The 24001-nt window shown below is 53.7% G+C and overlaps 9 protein-coding genes across 9 annotated transcripts; 4 read left to right on the forward strand and 5 right to left on the reverse strand.

The window, feature by feature from the left end:
• Positions 1–1765: 1765 nt before the first annotated feature.
• BDZ83DRAFT_567366 (uncharacterized protein) lies at positions 1766–2311 on the reverse strand (the record flags this gene model as incomplete). Its single annotated transcript, XM_060503948.1, has 2 exons — positions 1766–1993; positions 2048–2311. The coding sequence occupies 2 exons, from the start codon at positions 2309–2311 to the stop codon at positions 1766–1768; spliced, it is 492 nt and encodes a 163-aa protein (XP_060370110.1).
• A 2998-nt stretch (positions 2312–5309) lies between these two features.
• Positions 5310–5534, forward strand: BDZ83DRAFT_567032 (uncharacterized protein; the record flags this gene model as incomplete). Its single annotated transcript, XM_060503915.1, has 1 exon — positions 5310–5534. The coding sequence occupies one exon, from the start codon at positions 5310–5312 to the stop codon at positions 5532–5534; it is 225 nt and encodes a 74-aa protein (XP_060370111.1).
• A 926-nt stretch (positions 5535–6460) lies between these two features.
• BDZ83DRAFT_647233 (uncharacterized protein) lies at positions 6461–7136 on the reverse strand (the record flags this gene model as incomplete). The annotated part of the gene is made up of 3 exons (XM_060510055.1): positions 6461–6726; positions 6802–6950; positions 7117–7136. 3 exons carry the CDS (start codon positions 7134–7136, stop codon positions 6461–6463), a joined length of 435 nt encoding a protein of 144 aa, XP_060370112.1.
• A 661-nt stretch (positions 7137–7797) lies between these two features.
• Positions 7798–10520, forward strand: BDZ83DRAFT_747695 (uncharacterized protein; the record flags this gene model as incomplete). The annotated part of the gene is made up of 5 exons (XM_060513486.1): positions 7798–7859; positions 7955–8034; positions 8230–8262; positions 9028–9372; positions 9436–10520. 5 exons carry the CDS (start codon positions 7798–7800, stop codon positions 10518–10520), a joined length of 1605 nt encoding a protein of 534 aa, XP_060370113.1.
• Positions 10521–10934: 414 nt separating this feature from the next.
• On the reverse strand, positions 10935–12006 carry BDZ83DRAFT_567321 (uncharacterized protein; the record flags this gene model as incomplete). The annotated part of the gene is made up of 2 exons (XM_060503943.1): positions 10935–11620; positions 11742–12006. The coding sequence occupies 2 exons, from the start codon at positions 12004–12006 to the stop codon at positions 10935–10937; spliced, it is 951 nt and encodes a 316-aa protein (XP_060370114.1).
• A 1576-nt stretch (positions 12007–13582) lies between these two features.
• BDZ83DRAFT_567161 (N-glycosylation protein-domain-containing protein) lies at positions 13583–14819 on the forward strand (the record flags this gene model as incomplete). The annotated part of the gene is made up of 5 exons (XM_060503928.1): positions 13583–13918; positions 14030–14071; positions 14186–14241; positions 14317–14464; positions 14568–14819. 5 exons carry the CDS (start codon positions 13583–13585, stop codon positions 14817–14819), a joined length of 834 nt encoding a protein of 277 aa, XP_060370115.1.
• Positions 14820–15625: 806 nt separating this feature from the next.
• Positions 15626–16329, reverse strand: BDZ83DRAFT_715882 (eukaryotic translation initiation factor eIF-1; the record flags this gene model as incomplete). The annotated part of the gene is made up of 4 exons (XM_060511794.1): positions 15626–15774; positions 15838–15930; positions 16057–16131; positions 16302–16329. The coding sequence occupies 4 exons, from the start codon at positions 16327–16329 to the stop codon at positions 15626–15628; spliced, it is 345 nt and encodes a 114-aa protein (XP_060370116.1).
• A 1691-nt stretch (positions 16330–18020) lies between these two features.
• BDZ83DRAFT_567371 (dioxygenase) lies at positions 18021–19223 on the reverse strand (the record flags this gene model as incomplete). The annotated part of the gene is made up of 3 exons (XM_060503949.1): positions 18021–18294; positions 18431–18912; positions 18996–19223. 3 exons carry the CDS (start codon positions 19221–19223, stop codon positions 18021–18023), a joined length of 984 nt encoding a protein of 327 aa, XP_060370117.1.
• A 2279-nt stretch (positions 19224–21502) lies between these two features.
• BDZ83DRAFT_422418 (TAM domain methyltransferase) lies at positions 21503–23542 on the forward strand. Its single transcript, XM_060502987.1, has 9 exons — positions 21503–21743; positions 21814–21852; positions 22062–22152; positions 22215–22256; positions 22337–22462; positions 22530–22552; positions 22613–22650; positions 22710–22847; positions 22949–23542. Exons 1-9 carry the CDS (start codon positions 21720–21722, stop codon positions 23370–23372), a joined length of 945 nt encoding a protein of 314 aa, XP_060370118.1. The 5' UTR covers positions 21503–21719; the 3' UTR covers positions 23373–23542.
• Positions 23543–24001: the final 459 nt, after the last annotated feature.

Raw genomic sequence — 24001 nt, forward strand, 5'->3', positions numbered from 1 at the left:
TCCAGATTCACTTGGTATGGAAAAGGTTTGACAGGACGGAAGCTCCCGTTAGACGGCGTCCGATCTAAAGTGCTTGGTAGTTTACCAGGGCAGCAGGGGAGGAAATGAAGTGGAAAGGGAGCGGCCAGATTTTGATATCGAAAAGAAAGGAAACGGAAGGAAGCTAGGAACGAAAGGACGGTAAGCTCCGGGATAGAAACCATGTATTTGGCTTCTCCGATGACGTCCTGAGCTGTTTGGATCGAGTCAGTAATGGAATTTTGCTTTCGATAGTATCCGCTGGAGCGATGCGCGGGTACGTCCGTAGATGAGCGGCTTCTGACGTGGCTGGCTGGCGGGCAAACGTGGACCTAAACAATGTCTCTATCCACGTGCCAACCTGCATCTGAAGATCAGCAATACACCATGCCATTGCCACGCACAGCTTCCTGTTGTGAATCAGACTGGGAGGCGAATCAGGAGCACATGACGAACGCCTGGGACGAAGGGTACCTGGGAGACGTTGAAGACGTGGCACGCCAAGTGTTTTGTCCGAACGAGAATCGCTTGGCAGATACCGGTCGACGGACCAGGAGGCGGAGGAGACGTCGATGAAGTTCCGCATCGAGGGTTCGAAGCACGTATGGTCATAATAGGTGGATGGCATAGTGACATACTGCTTGGAATCATGATTACTGATTCGGGATGATTAGATGGTGCCGTCAAGGAATAGAGATCTTGTGGAAGTAATGCTTCCTTCTTTCTACTACCTCGTATAGTCGTACCTACTTGATGTGAAAGTTTTGGACCGTCAAAAGTCTATCATACTTACTCGTGTAGGCGCCGCGATTCTGGGTTCGACGGCGCCCCTTCGTGGTTTACACTACGCACTCGGGAGATGGATGGTGGTCAGGTCCAGAGATGGTGATCTGCCGCAGGGGAGGGACGAAAAGTACGGGGACATGGGGAGGAATCTGTTCGGGGAATGAGGGGTCCCCGGTTCCGCGGCCAGGATTCCACCCATGGCTTGTCTTGGCTCATCTTGAACTCTCTGACTTTTCTTGTTACCTACATCCCTTGTCTCCTCCATGCGGGACATGGTTGCTCGAGGCATGACCATTGGCATGCGAGCCCGGCGCGGGCGCGCGGGAAGACTGCATAGTGGGGGACCGCCATTTGGTCGTAACTCTACAAACAAAAGTCTTGGATCCGACGAGAACGGTGTGGATGGTTTACGACGGTCGTGGCGCGAGTGCTGACGATGTTTGCTCTCCCAGGTCCATGGACGGAGATACAGCTGGAACTAGTCGAAGCGGGACGGGTAAGGCGGGTACACCTACATATCTATAACATCACCAACATTTTGCAATTACTCTAATTGCCTACCTAAGCTAATACTACGGCTACCTACTGACTTATTGAAGCAAACATACCGACTCGACTCGTTCCAGACCTTTCGCCAGTTCACCATGCAACCACCCCGATCACCCGTTCAGTTCATTCCCCCCGGTCCAACAACACCACCTTCCCGGTATGCCCCCTCGTGAGAAATGATATCACAAACGATTAAAAACCTTGTAAGTCCCAAAGCCTCATGCACTAGCCGAGGGAATAAAGCACTTTCCACCCAAAGAAACGAATAAGCGAGCCCCTCGGTTCCAGCCCTGTTAACCGCTTCCCTTTTGTTTTTTGCCCACCATGCAATCCATGCATTACGATCCCATGACAAGCGCCAATGCCATATCCTCGAAGGCTTTCGCCGCAAGTGACCTCCATGCCCAGGCTCTCAAGCGCAAGAAGACGCCCGTCGCCGCAGCCCGCCGGGCCAATGCGGCTTCACGCAGCCCTCGCAGCCAGGACTAAGCACGTCCGGCTCCTTGCCCTCAAACAACTCGGGCTTGTACACATACCACTCGCGATAGGATTTCCACTCCTCGAGAAACTCGACCCAGTACGCGAGTTGCTCGACGAGCCAGCTATCGCGGAGTCGGTCGCGGATCCACTCAGCCGTCTCCTCCTTCTTGCCGTTACCGTTACCGTTGCCGTTGCCGTTGCCTTGCTGCCCCACTCCCGCTCCTGCTCCCGGACGTCCCGCCGCCCAGGTCCGAAGAAGATCCGGCCGGACGTCGGCGACGCGTTCGGCCGTATAATAGACAAACTCGGCCCGTTTGCCCCGCGCCGTGAAGTATGGAACGGAGCCCCACTCCACGACGGCGCGCTGCTTGGTCAGCTCCACCACGCGCACCGTGCAGCAGGTGCATTTTGCCTGGTTGAGAAAGTCGCGGAGGACCGTCGAGGCGGAGGGCGTGCTGGTGCGCGGGTGGAGCTGCATGGTTGAGGTTGTGGAGCGATGATGGTGTTTTCTGTGATTGTGGTGTGGCGGGTGAATACCTGCAGCACGGGGACTTGACGGCCGAAGCTGCGTTTGACATGTTAGTTTGTTGGTTTTGTTTTGAGGCTTTCTCGTGGACAGAGTTGGAGGAGACAGAGAGAGTCAGTCACAGTCACATTTGCGTGGCCGACACTCGGTGTGGTGGGGTGAAGCACGAAAAAGGCGGAACGAATAAAAAGTAAAGAATGAAAAAATGAAATAAAAAAGAGCTCACGAGGTTTAGCGGTCGATCTGTCGTCATCTCAGCTGCGAGGATATCCAGGGTCTGTCGGCAAGTCGCAGACTCTAGACTCGTTTGTTTTCCGTTTGTGTCCACCCCGAGTTGCTTTCTTCGGCTTTCCTTTCTGGCGGCCAAGGGTTCCTTTCGATACCATAACCGACGACCAACACGACACGAGTCGACACACACGGGCTATTCCGATGCTGACGCTGGCTGCGTGCGTACCGGATACGTCCCAAACTTCCTTAAAATTGGCAAGGGCTGGCTTGGGCTGCAGAGGCGACAGAACGGGAATGGGGTGGAGAGCATGAGCTGAGCTGGAGCTTGTTGTCTTTGATCCTCAGGGCAAGGGAGAGAGAAGGAAAAGAAGGCCCGGCCGCCCCTCCAAAAAGTCTCTTGAGGTCTTTTTTTTTGCCCGCAATAAGATGGATCAACAATTGATTTATAGCAAGGTTTTGCTTTTGGCTCATGTCCCTCCCGTTACCCCAGTTCTGGCTCTGCGTGCCTTGTTCCCCATCATGTCTTACTCTTCTTGGCAAAGCTCGAAGGTCTTTACGGTTACTATGAGGTCCAGCCAGATATTCAGCCATATATGTCACTGGCAACACTAAGGTAGGTAAGTATGTGTGGGTGATGAGGAGAAGCGTGTGTGCATGTGTCTGTAGTAATCCGTCATAGCATCTCAGCATGAACGTCATAAGGGGGGTGTGATCCTTGAAGATTCTGCTCTGCTTCCTGGTCGCACAGGAAGGGAAAAAAAGGAGAGTGATACGTGCAAGGAGAAGCGAAATATGTATGGTATGGTGTCAGTTCGTGCTACCATACTGCTGTGGGCGTAGACCTGCCAGCTTTGGTGGTTGTCCCTCACTTCATGCTATCGTTGCCACGGAGTGCTTTCTTTTTCCGCCCCGTCTCTGTGGACACCCCATTTCGAGGAATGTTGACAACCCTGGTCTCTTCGCCGGGGTGGATTACCCGGGCGATCGTCCGCCCCAATCGCGCGGATACCCCATCTCGGGACGTCCGTCATATTTCACTTTTTCGTTTCCGCCGCATGACAGCGCCACCTTTGTGAGAGTTCTTCTGCTTTGGGGGAACCGAGAGAGAAACATGGTGCCTGAACCCAGTGTGCCTGTATCCGTACCTTACCTACCCCGTAGGTGTATCAAACAGCAAGCCTGGCGCGGCCCCTTCCCTCCCCCTTCCCCTTCATCTCGCTGCCCAATCTTCGATACCACGCACGTCTCTCGGGGATACGCCAGACAGGGATTCATGCAGAAAGTGAGATTTCACACTACCGCCCGCAAATCCTCCATAGCTCTGGTTCATTGGTCTGAAGTTGCGTGACCACCGCGGCTCATTACGGTGCCATTATCGAGCCTTCTTCGAGTCCCTTCACTGACACAAGAGCTGGGATTTCTCTCTTATTCGCTGGGATTGCCGTCTTCCGGAGATAGTAGCGCCGGGAGAAACGGACCAACAAGGCTGGCTCCAAGGAAAAGAATCGTCATAAAATGAGGAAGGAAAAAAAACCATTTGTGATCCCTCCGAGCTCGTGGATCGGATACTTGCTTTTTCTTTCCTTTTTTTCTTTGGTCCTTCCCTGCAACAAGGAAAATCCGCTGAGCAGAATGGCCCTTTACCCATGCCCCCTTGAGGGGATGTATCCGTACTTTGCTGACTCGGATCAACTCATTCCACCCGTGTCGTCGGTGACAACCAGGCGTGGTCTGGTCTTGGGAACACAACTTGAGGCTGCCTGGCCACGGCCGAAAGAGAGAGAAAAAAAAAATGCGGCAAGCGGCAAACGGCACGAGGAGAGACTAACGGATCCCAGTCGTGCCAGCAGCTTTCCGCAAGGGCCCTTGAGAGGGGGGCCAGAGCAATACGGCTGATTGCTTTTGGGAAAGTTGACGAGGAAGAAGAGGAAGAAGAAGAGGGAAAATGAAGGCTAATTATCCTACCTTTTCTTTCCTTTTGGTTTGAGACAAGGGCAAAAAAACATCCACCGTTGCCCTTGATAATTTGGCGGACTCTCATCATCGATGCGCAACACAAACAAGATGGATGTGTACATGCGCAGTTCCCCATCTTTTTCTTTTCGCAAAAGAAACCAACTCGAGGCCAGGCCCGCGAATTTGTGCCCATGCCTTCTCATCCAGTGTATACGCCCGCCAAGTATTCCCAGATAGAGGGTGGGCAGAATATCGAAGGGGAAGGGGGAGGGGGGTATAGGATCGAGGGATGGGAAAGGTAGGTACTAAGCGGCAACCTTCTTTTTTTTTTCTTCCTTGAGATCTTATACAATAATTACCCTCGGACCTTTTCCCCTTAAGCCGTATCGATCCCGCTCCTGCAGCCACCTGAGCTTAAGATCTTACATATACCCGCTTGAACCATCACCTCGGGACGTCGTCTGACAGGCTGCTCTCGCTCACCGGTATCTGTCGGCCCTTGCAACTTGCCTTGACCGAGTTGTCATGCCAAGTCCCCTCTTTTCAGTCTAAATCAACCTCTCGCACGCTCGCACGCCCACACACATACAATACCGACTTGTAGGTTTCGACGTCTGTTGAGGAAGAAGTCCGATGCTGACGAAGAAGACTCAGATAGCTTCTTACAACTACCGCCAACCTCTCCCTCTCTCTCCGTTTCATCAATATTTCTTCACCCGCCGCCGCCGCCGCCGCCGCCGTCCACCGCCCCGCGTTGCCCGTCATGTGCGAGTGGTACCGACGCAACTATGCCTGCGGGCACCACTTCACGGGCGCCTCTGAGTGGTGCTACCGGTACAGCCAGACGCAGAAGCGGTGCAAGGTGGTGGTGACTCAGGTCGACTACGACTCGTCTGTGTGCAAGAGCTGCATGAAGAAAGGCATCAAGACCGAGGTGCCCTGGGAGCACATGATTGACCGGTCCAAATTCGATCCCAACCAAGAATGAGAGGCGTTAAACCACCATCATCGTCATCAACATCGTCTTCCGTCTTCGCTTAGTAACAAGTTATGACGGACGACAGAAACACCCGCACAACCTTTTCCTAATCATGTATTTGTTCGACCAAAACCGGCCACCGAACGGCGAAAAAACTTATTTCCAGGGCGAGAGAGAGAGAGAGAGAGAGAGATGATTCTCCCAAGGCGTACCGGTATCTACGAGGCGGTAATCGGGGTCGTGTGGCCAGGCACGTCTATGGCTTATTAGAGCATCTGGGAGCGGCGCACCTTATACCCATTTGATTTTATGATTGGAAAAAAAAACTTATTGGACTGTGTCATGTCCTTCGATGGCGGTTGCATTTGGAGTTTTGGAAGCGGGATCTTCAGCAAAAAGAAAAGTGGTTTCCCAAACCCTCACCTTGGTTAGACTTTGTTTTACGCGTGTAATGGTCGGTTGAACCGATCGCCTTAATGTCGGATAGGATATTCCTCGTCTTTCGAGATATCGTGATGCATTCTGCGTGTCGCTTGAAGAGCTTTGTGAGCTTGGGCGGGTATGGCGCGATTACCTTACGCCACCTTACAGTCTTAACTGTCTGTGCAATGGATTCGCACCGGAAAAAAGGCCCATTCATCTAGACGCAAGTATGACATTGACTTCGTGGTGTAGTGGTGTACTGAGTTGGGCATCGATCCTGCCACGAGTTGCGGAATGCCAAGTCTCAGATCTTAGACATGAAGCAATCTGGAGGGGTTGGCAAGCTGTGGCAACTGGATCAGGACTTGGAGATCTGTCTATTCCTTCTGACAAATGACAATCGTGGGAAGTAGTTTCATGATCCATTTGCGTTCCGCAGTGAACGATACAGCGCATGGCATCCCATGTGCAGGTCGAGACTTGCCCAGCCTGAACACGAGGTCGCCAGGTAGCTATCGCATGGCCGAAGGAGGGGAAAGAGGAGTTTCTGGAACAGCAAGTGGTTGTGAATTCCCTTGATCTCGAAGTGATACGGGTAGTTCACTGGTAAGACAAACGAGCCGCGATGATCCACGATCCGCGTTCCACACGGCATCGAGGTCCTGAGACGCACGCGTGCCTATAGCCCAGCCAGTGACGTTCAGACCGAAACAAGAGCTGATGGAAATATCAGCCACTGGACAGCCGAGCTTTGAGGTTTTGGGATCCTCTAGCGAGGCTAGAGTACCGGTATCCGTGACAACGGATTTCTAGGACGACTGTGAATCGGAATATGCCTTGATGACCGACGTACGTATCAACCCCGCATGTTTCGGAGGGATACCGGAAGCCCACTGATCTCCAATGTCTTCCATAGCGGAATGAGGACAGCCGGCTAGACCAGTATCCCGGAAGCCGACGATGTTCGGCGCTGTGGTTGTTGAGTGTCGGAAGATGCACGGGCTTAGATCGGGTGCCGGGGCATCATGGCAGTCACGCGCGGCGCGGCGCCCCTTCCCTCCATGGGCCGGAGGGCCCACCTTTAAGTCTGATTACCTAAGGCACTGGCGACTAAATCTCTTACTTAGTACCTAGGTTGACAACCTGGAATTGAATTATAGGTACGTACCTCGTCACATCCAAAGTCATGTCATGGATATCATGGGAAAAAATTCCTTGACTTATGAATATTTGCGGCAGATTTTTCCCTACTCAAACTGACATACAGTCTCCTCGAGTCCTCGTAACTCAAGCAGAAGCTCAGAACCAAGACTCGAGAATCGAGAACGGCATGACCCCCCACCACTTTGGGACCCCTCCACATCGGTAACGCGGCGCCCATACCAAGAACCCAAGAAAAGAGCTCTGAATGGCCCGTCGCCGCAGTCGGCCACTTGATCGCTGCGACTTTACTTTGACAGCACCCCACACCACGGAGCAAAGAAATCCACTCTTTCTCAGACCATCAGCTAATCCCGGCAGAGAATGAGGATGTAGTGGTGCACCCGAGGTGGTGGTTACCCAATGCCAAACCACGCTGCTCCGGGTCTAGCCAGTCCACTATCTGACTATCTAATTCGCCGAGTGTGAGAGGATTTTTCTCTCTAATAATCGTCTGCTTTTATTCGCGCGCAAATCTCGCTTGTTACTCACGCCACGCGCTTTGTATCATCGTCACCTTTTGACTTCTCTTTCTCTCTCACGAAGTTGACAGAGATTGAAAATCCATCGCAACTTTTGCGCCGCAGCCTCATAATCTGCTCTTTACCGCATAAGATTCTTGATCGACAATCGCCCTTAAGCTGCCACTATGGGTCAACCATCCTTTGCGGCGTCCAACGCCCTCATCTACGTCACTTATGGACTCTTCCTGTATGAACTCTGCGCAGCTCTTCCAATCTCAACACCTTCCATCGCTGCTGCTTTCCCTCACTATCAAAGAGTGTATGGTACTAACGTTTGCGCAGTATCACCGGTACTGCCATTGCGTGGAAGTTCCGCAATCAGTCCAAGGGAGAGTTTCTGTCTGGAAATAGAACTCAGACGGGTCAGGAACTCTTCCCCTTTGCATCATGAGAATGAGAGTGGAAGTGCATGTGTTGATGGGGTCAAACGAGGCTGTGCCTCTTGTACCTGACCGCGTCTACAATAACTTTGGCTCTCATTCGTTTGAGAAAGAGTCAACACGCTCTTCTCTCATTCGGATCCCCATATGTGTAGCAAACTAACACACTCCCCGCAGCCTTCCCCCTGGCTCTCAACTTCATCGCCTCTGGTGAGTGAAGAAGACGCGGATGTTCTAGTCACTGCGCTTCTTGACCCGATAGCAAAGCATCTTCTTCGAGAAAGAAGAGCGGCAGGACGGCACGGAAAACAGCAAAGTCTACGAGACAACTTTCCCACGAACCACACAGTGCAAGCCTATGACAGATGATATGAGATAATCGACTTCTGTATCCCCGATTCTTCTCATGAGCAGACTGATCATGAGATGAATGACCGTCCAATCGAATGACTGACAGGCAGGTTCGTAACCCAACAACAAAAGATCAACAATTCCTCCTCGACTTCTACTCTCCCCCCCACCCCCTTTTTTCTGATCTCATCTTCTGAAATGGCGGAGACAAGCCTACTAACCTTTCTGGCCACCCTGAGGCACACCTCGAGTGTGGCCAGAATACTCTGTGGAAAATCCTCCCCCCTTCTGAAGATATCATCAGAAAAAAGAGGGTGGGGAGAGATGGAATCATCGGGGATGCGGCTCACTACGGGCGCGGATTTGAAGCAGTCGCCGCGCATCCACCCTCTTCCGTTCTCATCGTCTCTGGAAAGTCCTTCTTGGAGGTCTCCTTCTGGGACGACACAATAGAAGGGGAGATGCCGCGACATGTGGAAATGAAGCTGAGATTGCACCGTAATTACTCGATCAAGTTAATGCTTGCGTGGGAAACGTGCTGCCGCTCCGAACATCTCTCCCCCCTCCCTCCCCCCTCCGTCTACCTTGCCCCGGCCTCGTGAAATACTAACACACAACCCCAAGCCCTCGGCTCCGGCATCCTCTTCTCCTACCCGGAGCTCGCCACAATCACCGGCGTCCAGGGCGTCCTCGTCTACGCCCTCTCGTCCTCGCTCCCGCTCCTCATCTTCGCCGTCCTCGGCCCCGTCATCCGCCGCAAGACGCCCGAGGGCTTCGTCCTCACGGCCTGGACGAGGCAGCGCTACGGCACCATCGCCATGCTCTACCTCAGCTTCATGACCCTCGTCACGCTGTTCCTGTACATGGTCGCCGAGCTGTCCGCCATCGGACAGGTCGTCAACGCCCTGACGAGTCTGGATGGTCTGCCCGTCATGATTGTGCAGTGCGTCATCACCACCATTTACACCTGTAAGTTCCCCCGCCTCAGAAACCCAAAACAAAGACAATCTTGACTAACGAATCACCCCACAGCCCTCGGCGGCTTCCGCATCTCCTTCGTGACGGACAACATCCAAGGCGCAATGGTAATCTGCCTCATCATCATCGTCGCAATCACAATGGGCGTCAAAACCGACATCGACACCTCCCTCATCGAGACCTCAGGCCTCCTCAAGCCAACCCTCCTGGGCTGGCAACTCCTCTACATCCTCCCCATCTGCATCCTCACAAACGACTTCTTCCTCTCGGGCTTCTGGCTCCGCACGTTCGCCTCCAAAACAGACAAAGACCTCCGCGTAGGCGTCTCCATCGCCGTTGTTATCATCCTCTGCATCCTCACCATGGTCGGCGTAACCGGCCTCGTCGCAGCTTGGTCCGGCGCGCTCCCCCTGGACCAAATCGCAGATAGCGGCTCCATTGCCTTCTTCCTCCTCCTGCAGCAGCTCCCCGCCTGGGTCGTCGGCATCGTCCTCGTCATGGTCTGCACCCTCTCCACCGCGGCGTTCGACAGCCTGCAATCCGCAATGGTCTCCTCCGCCTCAAACGACCTCTTCCGCAACCGCCTCAACATCTGGTGGATCCGCGCCGGCGTCGTCCTCATCATCTTCCCCACCGTCGTCATCGCCCTGAAAGCTCCGTCCGTTCTGCAAATCTACCTCATCTCCGACCTCGTCTCCGCCTCCGTCATCCCCGTCCTCGTGTTTGGATTGGTCGACCGCTTTTACTGGTGGCGCGGCTTCGAGGTCGTCGCCGGCGGGCTGGGCGGCATCCTCACCGTTTTCTTATTTGGTCTCGTCTTCTACGACGGCGACGCGCAAAAGGCGGGCAACCTGCTCATCGTCTCCGAGGGCCTGTACGCCAATGACTGGAGCGTGTTTGGCGCCTTTGTCGCCGCGCCCGTGGGGAGTTTCCTCTGGGGTTTCGGCGCGTTGGGGTGCCGGTTGGCGTTCCAGTACGTATTGGCCAAGAAGAGCGGTCGCCGCTTCGACGCGCTGGATCGGCCCGTCGGACCTGGGTTCACGCCCGAGGCGGACGGCGCCCCTCGCTACGTTGAGAGGGACGAGTATGAAGCCAACTCTGAGGTTGAGGTCATTAAGCCCGCTGGCAAGTTCTTCTAAGGGCCATGCCTCGATCTCAACAGTGAACATGCTCCTCAGACCGAGCAAAGCATAAGCAACCACAAGGTGTTTTGCTGAAGCACTACATGGTTCTTACGCGGTGATCCATATGAAATTATGGACAGTGGAATATATACCCACGGAAAGGAATACAAACAACCCTAGCAAAAGGGGGAAAAGGGGAAGATTTTGATTCTTGTATTTGGTGGTCGGAGAGTCTTTTGCTCCTATGCAATCAGGCTCGTTCTATAGCCAGCCATTTAATCAGACACATATAATACACTCATTACATGTTTTTGTTTTACTCCTCATACACATGTCCGCCACTACCTCTGCCGTCGTTGCTAATGCTTTAAAAAGCATTACCATTATTTTTTAGCCCCAACTGACTTCTAGCAAGAAAGTGATCAGCCTTCACAGGTTTTCCCCCCTTCTCTTGGCATAGTCCTTCCTCTCCATATCCTTGATGCCCTTCTGCATCATTTTCCAGTCCTCCATCGTCGTGGCCTGCGTGTTACCCCATGCGATCCACTTCTTGGGCGCCCACGTCTTGGGGTTGAACTGCCTGGTCATGACAAAGTACTCTGTCTGGTTCTGCACCCGTAGGCCGCCCTTGACGGGCTTATTCGTCGACTTCTCAATCTTGTCTAGCTTCTGCGAGCTCGAGATGGCGACAACGACCTGCTGGATAACCGGTGCCTTGCCCAACGGCGGCATCATCGCGATCTTGTGGCTCACGATGCGCGGCTTGCCGTCGTAGCGGAGCAGCTCCCACGTCAGCTTCTCCGTTGCCTTGCGGCGCGAGATGACGGCCGACAGGGTCTGGTAGAGGGCCGGGGTGCAGATCTCGCGAAGGGTGTCCTTGTCGCCGGCGGCCAGGGCCTCGCCCAGGCGGCGGTGGAGGGCCTTGGCCTCGGGGACGATCTTGGTGTAGCTGAGCTGGAAGCGCGGCTTGGTGGTCCAGTTCGGCATGGAGTGGACCTTTGCGCCGAAGACGGCGAAGAAGTCTAGCACGCGTTGCTTCAGGCGGGCGTAGGTGTATGCCCAGAGGGCTTTGGGGGACTTGTCGAGTTGGGAGAACGGGACGGTGACGAAGGTTCCTGTTGTGAATGCCGTGTCAACGAGCCATTCTCTAACTTTCTATTTCCTGATCCCCCTCTCGTTCCATCCACGTGTAAAGTGCGCCTGTTCAACAACACTGTTTCGGCACTGGGAACGCACCTGGGAGCATAATGTGTGCCATGGTCATGGACTTTTCAATCTCGCTTGCAGAATACCCGCCATCGGCCTGCGAAGCTTTCTTGTTCTGGCGCGAACTCATCCGCATGTCTGCCGCGAATTTGCTTGCGTAGCATCTCCTCGCCGTGACGGTCATGGCAGGCGACGCTGCTATCCTCTTGGCTACGGGGAGAACTCTGGTGAAGGGCTGCCGGGGGCGCATGGCTGCACTGCCGAGGCCGAGCAGCGGCCTCGCGGATCGGTACATGGCGCGTGACGGATAGGTCAATCGGTCTCGATTCGTGATCGTTGGATTATGCCAGGTTCGAGGTCGTCGTCGTCGTCGTCGAGTGCGGGAGCGGGCGGACTCTGGGAATGGTCTGATTCCGAACAGGTCGTCCTGTCCTCTTACCGGGGAGCTCTATCACGAACACCTCTGCTGACCAAAAATTCCAATTGGAAAAACAAGTGGTCCAAGCTTTCGGGGGACATTTTTCTTGAGGGACCACAATTCGGTCGGAATCCTCCGCGGCAAGCGCTTCGGCCGTCGCATTTTTTGGAGACTGCGGAGTGCACGGTTCATGTTCTTGCCGCGATGGTCATTTGCGCCACACTGTGGCTTGAAGAGCGATGCTTCCCCCACTAGAGTTGAAAAACACCAATGACAGCCTCGATAGTCATCAAGCCACGTTGAGTGGATAGTTGCTTCCAAAAATGACGACGAAGCAGGCACTGGCAGGGTTGTGGTATCCGTTCATGATGTGTCGGACTCCGCAATGAGGGAGAAGAGGCATTCGTACCTTACGCTACGAATACGTACCTTACCCACGGTCGGGCAGGGACCCTGCTGTCATTGTCTCAATTCCGCATCCACAAGGGAAGCCCGACTAAAACGTGCCTGTACCTGCTCATGCTGCTCAGTTCCCAGTGCTCAGGGACGAGGTAGCAATCAAGATAATGTGAGGTAGCGAACCTGGAAGGTGGGAGGATGGATGCTTCACCTTTTTGGAATACTCATTAATCAATCCGAACCTTTTCCCTCTTCTAATCTGGTCTACACCTTTGACCAATAGCTCACCTCCTGGACCAGCTGGATTCGGCCATTTTGGTATTATCTCACGCACACACACATTCCCGCAATTGACACTTGTCGACACAATTGCGGGCAGCGGCACGCGACCTACCTGACTGGGCTTCCATTCCCCCTCCTCGTCTTCGTCTTCGTCCGTCCTCCGAATAACCCCCCAAAAAGGGTCCCTCACACTCGAGCTCCAATCCCCTCCTTCACATCCCGGCCGCCTCCGATTCTCCGGGTGCTCTCCGTTCCTTGGAACATTCCTGTCCAAAAAAACAAGAATACAGGGAGAAAACCGACCGCACCCCCCAGAAACGAGCTGCCGGACCGCCCAATCCCAAGTGCTGGAGCACGACGCCGAGACACAACCTTGGAAGCACCAGTGTGCCGAGCTACCTTTTTGTATGCCACTAGGTAGTTCTCGACTGGACCTTGCTTCTTCCAAACTTCCAGAAATCCGCTTCGCTCTGCTGCTACACTACGCTACTCGCCAACCTTACCTACCTTGGGGTTCAAGGTCCCAAAAGGCCTAGACGCCTACGGATACCGGACTCTTCAACCAACCGACCATCTCACAATAGCTTCGAACCTAACCCTCCTTCTTGTCCATCACACGCTCTCTTCCTCTCTCCGTCTGGCCCTTGCCTCCTTCGACACCTCTACAACCCCCATGCCGCCATCGTCGCCGCCGCCGCAGACAACCGCATCCGAATCCCCTCCATCAATGGCAGCGCAGCCCGCCGCAACACCACCGCCTCACAGAGCTTAGATGGCACCCCTCGCGCGCGCCGTCTCAAATCACCACCTCCAGCACCAACACCACCACACAAACGGCACCCCGATCCCCACGAACGGCGTTCCTCCAGACCCAAACGCAGACGACACCACTTCCGGCCACCCGCCGCCCTACAACCCGGACCTCGTCTCCTCCTCCCTCCTCGAACCCCGCATCGCCGTCGTCCTCAATGTCCCCAAGCCGTGGCGGCCATGGCTCTTCGCCTGTCGCCTTCTCTCCATCGGCCCGGCCATCTTTTGGGCCCTGCAGCCCGCCCTGACCCTCCTCGTTCAGATCATCCCCGTCGCCGTACCGGGGGGCAAGAAGGCTGTTGATGCTGCCGCTGCGGCAGCCTCCGGGGTCGGGGTTGGCGGTGTCGTCGGCGGCGGGTTCGCGGGTAGCACGTGTCCCCCGCCAAATTGGCCCCCCGGACACCCCGAGATACCGTTCCCATGGACTGAAATGTCCCTGGGACTCATGTGGGTATGTGGAAGTGTTGCTCTTTTCTGGAGAAGCATACAACGGCGCCTGCGCTGGGTTGTACCTGAAGATGAACCCCGAAAGATGAATCAAACGCTGACTTGAATATCGTGTTAGTGCGGAGCTTCAGCGTACCTCTCCTTCTTCTTTATAGACTGCCTGATGTCACGATGGTAAGTGGTTGAAGCGCACCTTTCTTTTCTACAGGCTGTGTTCTGCATTTAAGAGGCTCGTCTAATACCAACCAGGCTCATCAACTACACCCCACAAGCGACAATCATCCGCCTCCTAACAATCAACTCCACAAACGCCTTCCTCACCGAACGAATCCTCACATTTTCAGGCGGCTTCGAGGACCCAAGACTCCTACTCCCCGGCTGGGTCACCATAGCTACGGTCAGTCACTCGCTTGTTTCCACAGTAGCTTTTTACACTTGGACCCTCCCGAACAGCATTACGTGAACAACAGCTAACATCTTGCCCTGCGCGCGCAAAACAGACCCTTACGATAGCATACCACATCACCCAACGAAGCATAAACATCCAAAAGGAAACCTCCACCTCGATCAACATCTTCTCCATCGCCAGTTTCATCAGCATGATCTCCCTCCTCGCCCACCTCCACTACAACGGCTCAGACTACCCCGAGAAGCCGTTCGAATCCCTGGCCAGATTCATCCTGCAGCAGTTTGAGCGTGTTACCGGCGAGGCCATCTTGCCTTCCTATGCCCCTTCGCACAGCGAACTATAGGTGTCATGTCACGAATCTAAATTTTCGGAGCATTGGTCCATCTGTTTGATATTTATTGGTGAATGTAAGGGGGCACGAACTATATGCCATGGCGGACGGACCCCACGATGGAAAGTATTTTAGGGGCGGGAAGCACGAGAAAGAGGAAGCACGACCTTGTTGAAAGCAACGGGTGCTGAAATGTGCTTTGAGAAACATAGATACCCCAAATTCAGTCATGCTGCATATGACGTGGTTTCCTCCTGCAATAAGACAAGTTGCTGCGACATTATTACTGTCCACAACATATGGTTCAAACTTCCGTGTGGATGAAGGGTCAACTTTCGTCTGCTAGATGCCAAATCGCAAGGGTTTTCTCATGCAGTGGAATCATACTTGACCAGGCATTGTCTCAAAAAGTGACATATTTCAAGGAATTCGACGAATTGCTCAACGGTCAGAAGGCTCCAAAACAACAGCACACATCACAAACATGGCAAGAGAGAATTGGGACAAGTTTGTCATTTTCAAGACTAGATCTCTGGACCACCCAAACTATCAAAGAAAGTACGGTGGGCCTTTGTGAGATGCTCGAGATGTAACTGTCTCATCGTGCGTCGAAGCTGACGCAAGTCGCCCTCAACCTCCACCAATAACCTCTTCCGTCGGTGGTAGGTATACCGTCCTACTACGTCACATCGGGTGCCGACACTGAGCGGCGTCGAAAGGCGGGAGGCTGCTATGCCTCGTGGCTATTCTCAGACCCGGACGTCAGCCGTGGCCGTTGGAGCCATGGCTGGTAGGAACGGTGGCGACTTGCGGCGTGCTTAGAAACCGTGGACCTTGATGGTCTTGGAATCCAACCCGAGTCCCTCCTTGGTGTTGATGAGGAACTCTTGCACGACCTTGCGCTGGTCACCCTGGAGCTGGATGACCTCGCCCATCTCGCTGTCAGCTACGATGGTGCCATTGCAAGCTAGAAGAGGCCATGTTAGCAGGCCGCCGCGTCATGTTGGGGTTGAAGCGGGGTAATCCGTACCAAATTGCTTCTTGATGACCTTGAGAATCTTCTTCTGGTCGAATTTCTTCGGGAGACCCTGAACGGTGGTCAAAGTCTTTCGTCCATTGCGCTCTGCAAGTCATGCGTTAGTCACTGTATTGTGATTGGTTGCCTTGAGTCGACGCGCGTGGGACCGCTCTGTCGGGACGTGCGGCATTTGTGTCTCTCGACATCAAGGTTTGAAGGTTCGCGACGTACGTTGGATCCGAATATGGATATAATTTTGAGACTGTTTGGTCTCGCCGGTGTCTTCGTCGGCTTCGGCGAAGGGGTCTGAAGTGCGAAAATCGTCAGCATCATGGTAGGCAAGTTGGTGGCGGTCAGGGGGAGAGGGGGCAACGCGACGTGTTCCAGTCTCTTGGTGCACAGCGGGCCAGAAGACTCGCAGGAACACGGCGGTGATGATCGTGGACCGAGAGAAGACGACTGTGGTGGCGACATACCGTAGGACTTGAGATTTTCAATTGACATAAACTCGTCTGTTCGGGGGTGACCTTGGGAAACGGGTTGGGTGACGATTGTCGGGGTTTTAGCGACGGACGGCGGAGAGGCGGTCTCGCTGTAACAAGTGTTCGAGTAGTTGCGTTGTTAACACGAAAATGCGGTTATTCGCTGTTGATCTAGCGGTTATCTGATGTTGATGCTTGTACTGGGTCGATGATGATGAGGTGGTCGGAGACGGACGAAAGAGGGATCGCTGGGTGATTATATACGTCGGAAGATTTATGGGGGGTGGACGGGGTCTGCAGATCAGTGACTGATGTTAGGGTGGGCAGGCGGGCAGCCCGCAAAATTGGTAACTTGGGACGGAAGGAATGACGGACTTGGGTTCGGGCGGGCACTGAACAGAGTTACAAAGAGCGCTACTCACAGTCAGGTACCTATCTCGACTTATCTGCCTGTATTAGGTAGCGACGTGCGGATAAGGTACCTGACCTGGCTGGGTCTTAGGCCCTGCTGCACTGGTATGAGCAAACCGGGGGACTTGGAAGGTGCAGGTGGGCACGAGGGGCAACTATTGCACAGGGCAGGCACAGGCCACTGGCCGTTTCCTGTGCCTGCCCTGGCTGAACCAACGGGAAACGGAATCGCGTGAGCCGCTGACTGCGCCCGATAAGGTACCTTGACTTGGGAGAGATATGGCAATAGAACCTCCCACCTCATGGATCACCCGTACCTTCTTCTGCTTTACGATAGTTTCCACAAGGTACTGCTCCTCTTTACCTCGCACAGTTCAACGTGTTACTCACCCTTAGCCCATCATCCCAATGTCAGCCCTCGCAGTGAGCACGTTGTTTCTGACAAACCCGTCCGAGTCCTGCCCTGCACAAGATGACGACTATGGGTAAGGTACGGATACCTCATTGCAGAGGTTTGGTTGGTGGTCACACTTGGCACAGAAGCAACAGTCACACCAACACAAGCACGGCCCACACCTAGCTGTGGCTGGACTCGTCGACTCGCGCGCCGTCGCTGCGACCCCATGATTGTCCCTGGCTATTTGCGGTTTAGTCGGCGGGATGCCCAAACAATCTATGGATGCCATCTGCAGCTCGTATCTCGGCACCTTGCGCTACCCGGCCCTCAAGTACAGCCACCGTGAGACCTCTGCCAGCTCTCTGCCGGGACGTCGGCGCCACCGGAGCTTCCTCGATACATCATACAGCTGCAAGAGGTCTCTCGTCGGCAGCCACTACCTCCATCGATCACGCACTTTCAAGGACTGAGACATGAACAATCACCTGATAAGGGGCCCCCTGGAAGAGCGCCAACCCAAGAGAGGCACAATGTTGTTTGTTTCGTCTGCAAGACAAATCCTGACTCCGTGCGTCTGCGGCGTCCGCATCAACGCTATCTTGGCCAGCTTCCAGACCTTACGCCTCGACCAGTCCCGACTCTCCAATGACCATCTGCTGCCAGCCGGCCTTGCCGCTTTCGGCGCCCAGCCCTACAGCTCACAAGTCTCCGGATGCGGCTCCACGATGCGTCACTGGGAGCTGACTAGCATGTCCCTGTCCACCGTCACAATCCAACAATCCTACGGAGAGACTGACATGATTGAGCAAACGCAGCTTCGGTATCAGCGCACACAGGTTACTTGATCGTGAAGTCAAGAAATGGAGATTACAAGACTTCAAATATTCATTACAATTCGACATTCATCAGTCCAGCTCTGGCACCGGCAGATGGTCGACAAGCTTCAGATGTGTCAGACCCAGCTTCCCCAATGCTTCGATAGCGTTGCGGTCGCGCAGCTCCTGTGTCTCCTTCTCCGAGACCAGCACAAACTCCTGCCTCAGCAACCAGCTGCCTTCCTTGACGCTGTATTCATCCGCCGTCGCCTTGTCCACCTTATCGAGGTCGACAACAAGACTTTTCTTAACACCAAACACCGCATCCGACTTCTCATACGGGTCTCCCCGGATATAGAGCGCGCTAGGTGATTGCGTCAGCCAGATCCATGATCCATCTCACCCAAGACTGTCCATCCGCATCGGAACGGAACGAACGGCGGGTTCTTGAAAGAGCTAGCTTCTACAATGGAGCAACAGATATGGGCGGAGAAACCTACGTGATCAGATGGTCCCAGCCTTCCTTTTGGAACATGAAGTGCAGATGCGCTGGCCGCCAGCAATGACGCCCCAGCAAAGACAGCAACTTTCCAACCGGCCCATCGTGGGGGATTGGATAGCTCACGGGCTTGATTCCCTGGAAGAAGAAGCGACCCTCCTTATCCGAGATCATGACACAGCGCTCGCTCGCTTCTGTCCTCCCTTCGTGCTGCACGTCGTAGTGGCCACTGCTGTCCGTCTCCCAGATGTCAATCTTGACCCCAGAGATGGGATTGCCTTGTCGGTCCTTGATCGTACACACAACTAGCAGCGGCTCGCCCTCGGGATCTCCCGACATATTAGCCCCGTTCTCTAGAGTCGGCGCATCATGTGTGTGGAACGGCCCCAAGACGGAGCCTTCGGTGGAGTCGGATGGCTTGGGATGGTTGATGCTGTCGACAAGCAGGGAGAGGCCTAGGATATCGGAGAGGAGAATGAACTCCTAGCCGAATGGTCAGCGTCCTTCGTCAAGAGTTCCCAGGTCGTCCGCCATATTCACGACAGATGCACCTCACGCCGACTTACATGCCGCACGTCGCTGCTAATTTGTCCGCAGCCGACGAGGAAATTCAGCGCCGCCATCCACTCGTCGGTACTCAATCGCGTCTCCCGCGCAAAGTCGTGCAGATGGGTGACGAGCCGTTCCATGAGGTACTTGAGTCGTGCATTGTCGCTCTGCGAGTTGATACGAACGGTGTTGGGAGTGATGTTGTCGATCGTGAGATCCAGGAGCTCTGGTGTGTTTTGAGCCATTGTTGCTTGCTGAGCTTGCGTGATCTAGATGCGAGCAATAGCAAGAGTCCAATTCGCTTCTCAAATGTCCGGCCGAGATATTAATGGCTTTCTCTTTGCTCGTCTCGTCTGTCTTTAATATCAAGAACCCCGGATTTATCTGGCAGAGGCAGTGTTCTTCAGAGGGAGGGGGCAGTCTTTATGTAATGCTCTGTAATCGCTGATTTCCGAGTGGGCTACGTAGCTGTACCATGCAGTACAGATGGTCTGAATTTCGAGTGTCGGTCGACGGGTGATACCTTAGCCGCGTCGCGGCAAATCCGCCGTACCTTGGACGTAGTCGCACACTTCAGAGCACAACGGATTTACGGAACAAGTCTCTAAGTCCTAGGATTAACTGCTTGGAAAGAGGTATGTCAGCACATTGTCATTTGATAGTTCCCTAAGACTCGAGCATACGGTAATTCTCCCCCTCTACCCCTCCCCCCTCAACATCCCCAGCTAGGCACCTACCTGGGTGGTAATCCCCCTCCGGCACACAATCTGAGTCTCTGACTTCATAGAGGAGAGGGCGTCCTGCGGGGTACTAGCGCTGCCCCGCCCCCACAACCTGTCGCGGGAGAAGGTGAAGCACCGAAGTTTGGTGGAGGGGTTGGAGGGGTAGTGTAGATAGTGGCCCGAGCGTCACCCCCCGGGTCCTGGCTCGGGACTTGCGATGGGAGGGCGGATTGTGTACCTAAGCGGCCTTCTTCGGCACTCGCTCTCGGCCGGGATGTCCGGGGAATAGCTCAAGTAGGGGATCGTAACGACGAGAGGAGTTACAAGTGGTGTATCTAGGTAAGGAACTGTGTTGTGTTCTGCCATTAATCTGGGGTGACGAGAGGCTGTACACTTTGGTATGGAGCTTTGGTCCCTGGTGTTTTGCGTGTGGTTGCTATTGTGTAGGGATACCGGACTATCAAGTACTCACACGACGATGACTACATCTTATATATAACGGAGAGACACCTCTAATACCATGTAAGGATTGATTTACGTTTCGCATAGGCTCAAAATGACGGGTAGCAAGTGTGAGAGGATACTGTGAGATTGGGCAGCGATAGTGCCTTTGGCTCAGTGAAGTAAGGTACCTCGTGCGTTTTAGAAGTGTGTTATTAAATTGACCTTCTTCTGAACTGGGACTTCAGTACAGGATTGAGGTACGATGCCAGCCTCTCTGAGCTTTTCTTCCCATCAGGAACTGATTGTGGGCTTTCCTTCCGGTACAATACCCTACATACCGTGGCACACTGGCTAGCAGCCCCGAGTCTCATCATCACCTCTTCTCGATTACGAGCTCCGTGCCGTGTAAGGCCCACTTTCTCCGACTGAGCCCTCGGCTCCGGCAGCGGCGTAAGGATTCTCGGAGCGAAAAGTCGGTACGGAGTACTTCCTTTTTTATCTTACCTCTAACACAATCTCGTGCGGACGCGGACTAACAAAACCACCAATAACGCAAACATGGTTCAACAAGAAATCCACCGGTGATATACGGTGTACCCTATCAACGACGCGACAAAACGACACAATGCAACTCGGAAGATTGGATAAAATTTCTCTTGCACAAGGGGAGAAGAAACCTAAATCCGAGTCATGACATTCACAAAACAACTCATTATTCACAAAATGAGGGACAAACAGAGCATTCATCCAGCAGGTATTGGACGCGAAGGTATTGTGGTATTATAACTTACTCTGTACGTAGTAAAGATAACTCCGCGGATAAAGCAGCTTTGAGAATCTGAATCCAGCAACTTGACAAATGTCCTCCGTCATTTCCCAACCCCTTCCCGGACGCCGACGAATCAATCTCGGCACTTGCTGGTCCCTGCATGATCATCACAACTCAAAGTTCACGACCGTGCCCGAGCTTTTGCCTTTTTTTCTTCTTTTTCTTCAGGACACATTTTTTATTTTTGAAGCGATGTGATGTTCTTTCGCACACTTCCTTACGCTAGTGTCCACGATAAGGTATTCGTAGTCTGCATTGGAGGTTTCCCCGTAGCCGCCGGCCTTAAATAAGGTAGGTTCGATCCCGCCTTGATAACCGGTCCAGACTGGGGAGGTGTGGCATGTAATGATGTGCCTGGTTTGCCCAGAAAGGGGGGAACCGTCCCTACTTCTTTCACCCGTTTACGCCTTTACGGAAGGCCGGGATTGAGGTTGGGATTGGCATTTGCTCTACAAGGCAATCACGGACAAGAAATTTGTAATCATAAGGTGTGCCCTGGTGTTGATGTTGCGCGCAAGTGCCATCGGATTAAGCTCCGACCAGACTCCTGTTCCCCTTTCCCCTTTCCTTGCCCTCCTTTCGCAGTAGTCCTCGGGGCCCTCTTCCCCGTACCCTCACCATCCCTGGAACGACCGTTATCCACCTTTTGGTTTTCCCGAACCCAACCCGGGGTCGGCTTTCTCAATCTACCAACCTACAAACATTCACATTGACAACGACCGAGGAGAAATCCAGAGCGAGGAGATATGGCTGCCGCTGGGCAACCTCTAGTGAGTTTGACGAGACAACTTCCAACCTCACATTGCATGTTCTTTGTTTCACGTGACTGATTGCTTCTAGGAGCCCGATACATTTGATTCGGACTCGGCAATCTCGGAGGTATGTTGTGGTTTTGTTCTGCCCAGCTTGCGTCCTCTCTCACCCCACCCAATTTTGTACCTTTCTCATGTCTAGTTACGTGGCGGCGTTTCACGTCACATCCCGCGCAGCTAGAACTCCAAAGATGCCACCAGAAACGCAACCGGAGCATGGCTCTCACAATGTTTCCAGACAGCTCCGGCAAACACTGACGATCTCGTGTGCTGCAGCTTCGGAATGGCAGTACCGATTCGCCTACCCCGAGTATGTTGACGGTGCTGGAGGAGAATGGCAGGACGTATCACGCGATGAGTTCCGGGAGTGAGTAGTGCCTTATGAATAAACCCCAATGCTTTAATTTTTTGACTGACGACGTCAAACAGAATACCCATTTCCCAATGATATTGTCGAGCAGGAACGCCTAGGTTTGCACCTCTGCCCCTCCTTTCCGTGTGCGGATTTGGAAAGGAGCCTCGAAGCTCACATGTGTATCATTTCAAATCAGATTTTCAGCACCTCATGTGGAGTGTGACGCTTGATGACAAGCTCTGCCTGTGTCCCAAGGGCTCCCAAAAGGCAAAGCGCGTGCTGGACGCCGGTACGGGCACCGGGATCTGGGCGATGGACTATGGTGAGATAAATCTCATCCTGCCTCACCTTGCTTTGGGGTTATGAAATTGACAGTATGGGAATTGTAGCGGACGCACATCCGGAAGCCAAGGCAAGTTTATGAGATCCTCTCCATCCTGGCCGACGGCTACTAACACTGCACTCAATCCAGGTCATTGGTGTAGATCTGAGCAACATTCAGCCGAAATGGTAGGCTCATCAAGTGAAAAACAATCTCACCGTCGTGCTCACTGACGTGGGGATGACAGGACCCCTCCGAACTTGACATGGGAGCTGGACGACCTAGAGCAGAATTGGACTTGGTCTCAGCCGTTCGACTTCATCTTTGTCCGCATGCTAGCAGGGAGTCTCAAGAACTACCAGGACTTTATAAACCAAGCTTTCGAGTGTGTCTCAACCTTTCTCTATCACTCTCATACCCATTCCTCTCATTCCATGCACAATTGCCCCAGCAACAACTCAAATACTTACTTACTAAACAACCCAGAAACCTCGAACCAGGCGGCTACCTCGAAATGCAAGACCTCTCTCTTCCCTACCGTTGCGACGATGCATCCCTAGCCCCCGACTCACCCATCCACAAACTCTCCGACCTTTTTCTCAGAGGCGGCCGCGTCACAGGCCGCAACATGGACGCGGCGCCCACCTACGCCGCCCTCATGCGCACCGCGGGCTTCGTCGACGTCGAAGAACACCAATTCAAGTGGCCCGTCAATGCGTGGCCGCGCGATCCGCACTTCAAGACATTAGGCGCGTACACGCACTGTAACCTCGACCACGGGCTCGAAGGGCTGACGTTGGGACTCGCGACGAGGAATTTGGGGTGGAGTAAAGAGGAGACGCTGCTATTTTGCGCGACGGTGAGAAAGAGTTTGAGGAGTCATAGGGTGCATGCTTATGTCCCTTTGTGAGTTGGGTGGTTCTGATGAGGAGGTAAAAGTAAGTGTGTGCTGACTTGCCTGGCATAGATACGTTGTGTACGGGCGGAAGCCCACGGTGGCGGAGAGGAGCGGTTCTAACTCCCCGGACGGTATACAGTAGCCGTTCATATTTCTCCTGTTGTTTGGTACATTATTGGGAGTAGGAACAAGGATAGACTTCCGGGCTGGCGGTTTACTAGGGGGTTTCATTTCGCATATGGATCATGGTGTTTTGGCGTATTACCTTACTTGGGAGAGCATAGTTCATCAACGGCAGGGGAAAGGCAAAGGGGCCTTTTATCACGGGAAGAACCTGGAACGCTTTGTCGGTTCATCGAGAAATCCATTTCATTTTCTCATTCACTCTAGCTAGGAAATAACTCCGGCACTTCATCCGTCGGATTGCGGTACAAAGTAAACTCCTGGTATGGGTGCGTGTGCGCTGGTCCAGACGCAGTTTAAATGAGATCGGGATAGAAGAAAACAGGCGTTTGTCTTCGTCGTGAGACCTAAGCACCCCGATTCCTTGCCCGAGCACGAGATGCGATTCGATCCATGTGTTTCTTCCACCGAGTCCACCAGACCCCATTTCTCTCCTGGACCACTGGCCCGTCGGGCGA

The sequence above is a fragment of the Colletotrichum acutatum genome (genome assembly GCF_030867785.1).
Source record: "Colletotrichum acutatum strain CBS 112980 chromosome Unknown BDZ83scaffold_8, whole genome shotgun sequence".
Classification (NCBI taxonomy): Eukaryota; Fungi; Ascomycota; class Sordariomycetes; order Glomerellales; family Glomerellaceae; genus Colletotrichum; species Colletotrichum acutatum.

Coding starts and splice junctions, on each gene's coding strand:
- BDZ83DRAFT_422418 (XM_060502987.1), top strand. CDS start 21,720: ATGGCTGCCGCTGGGCAACCTCTA. Junction 21,744..21,813: donor CTGCCGCTGGGCAACCTCTA/GTGAGTTTGACG, acceptor GATTGCTTCTAG/GAGCCCGATACATTTGATTC. Junction 22,848..22,948: donor TTTATAAACCAAGCTTTCGA/GTGTGTCTCAAC, acceptor TAAACAACCCAG/AAACCTCGAACCAGGCGGCT.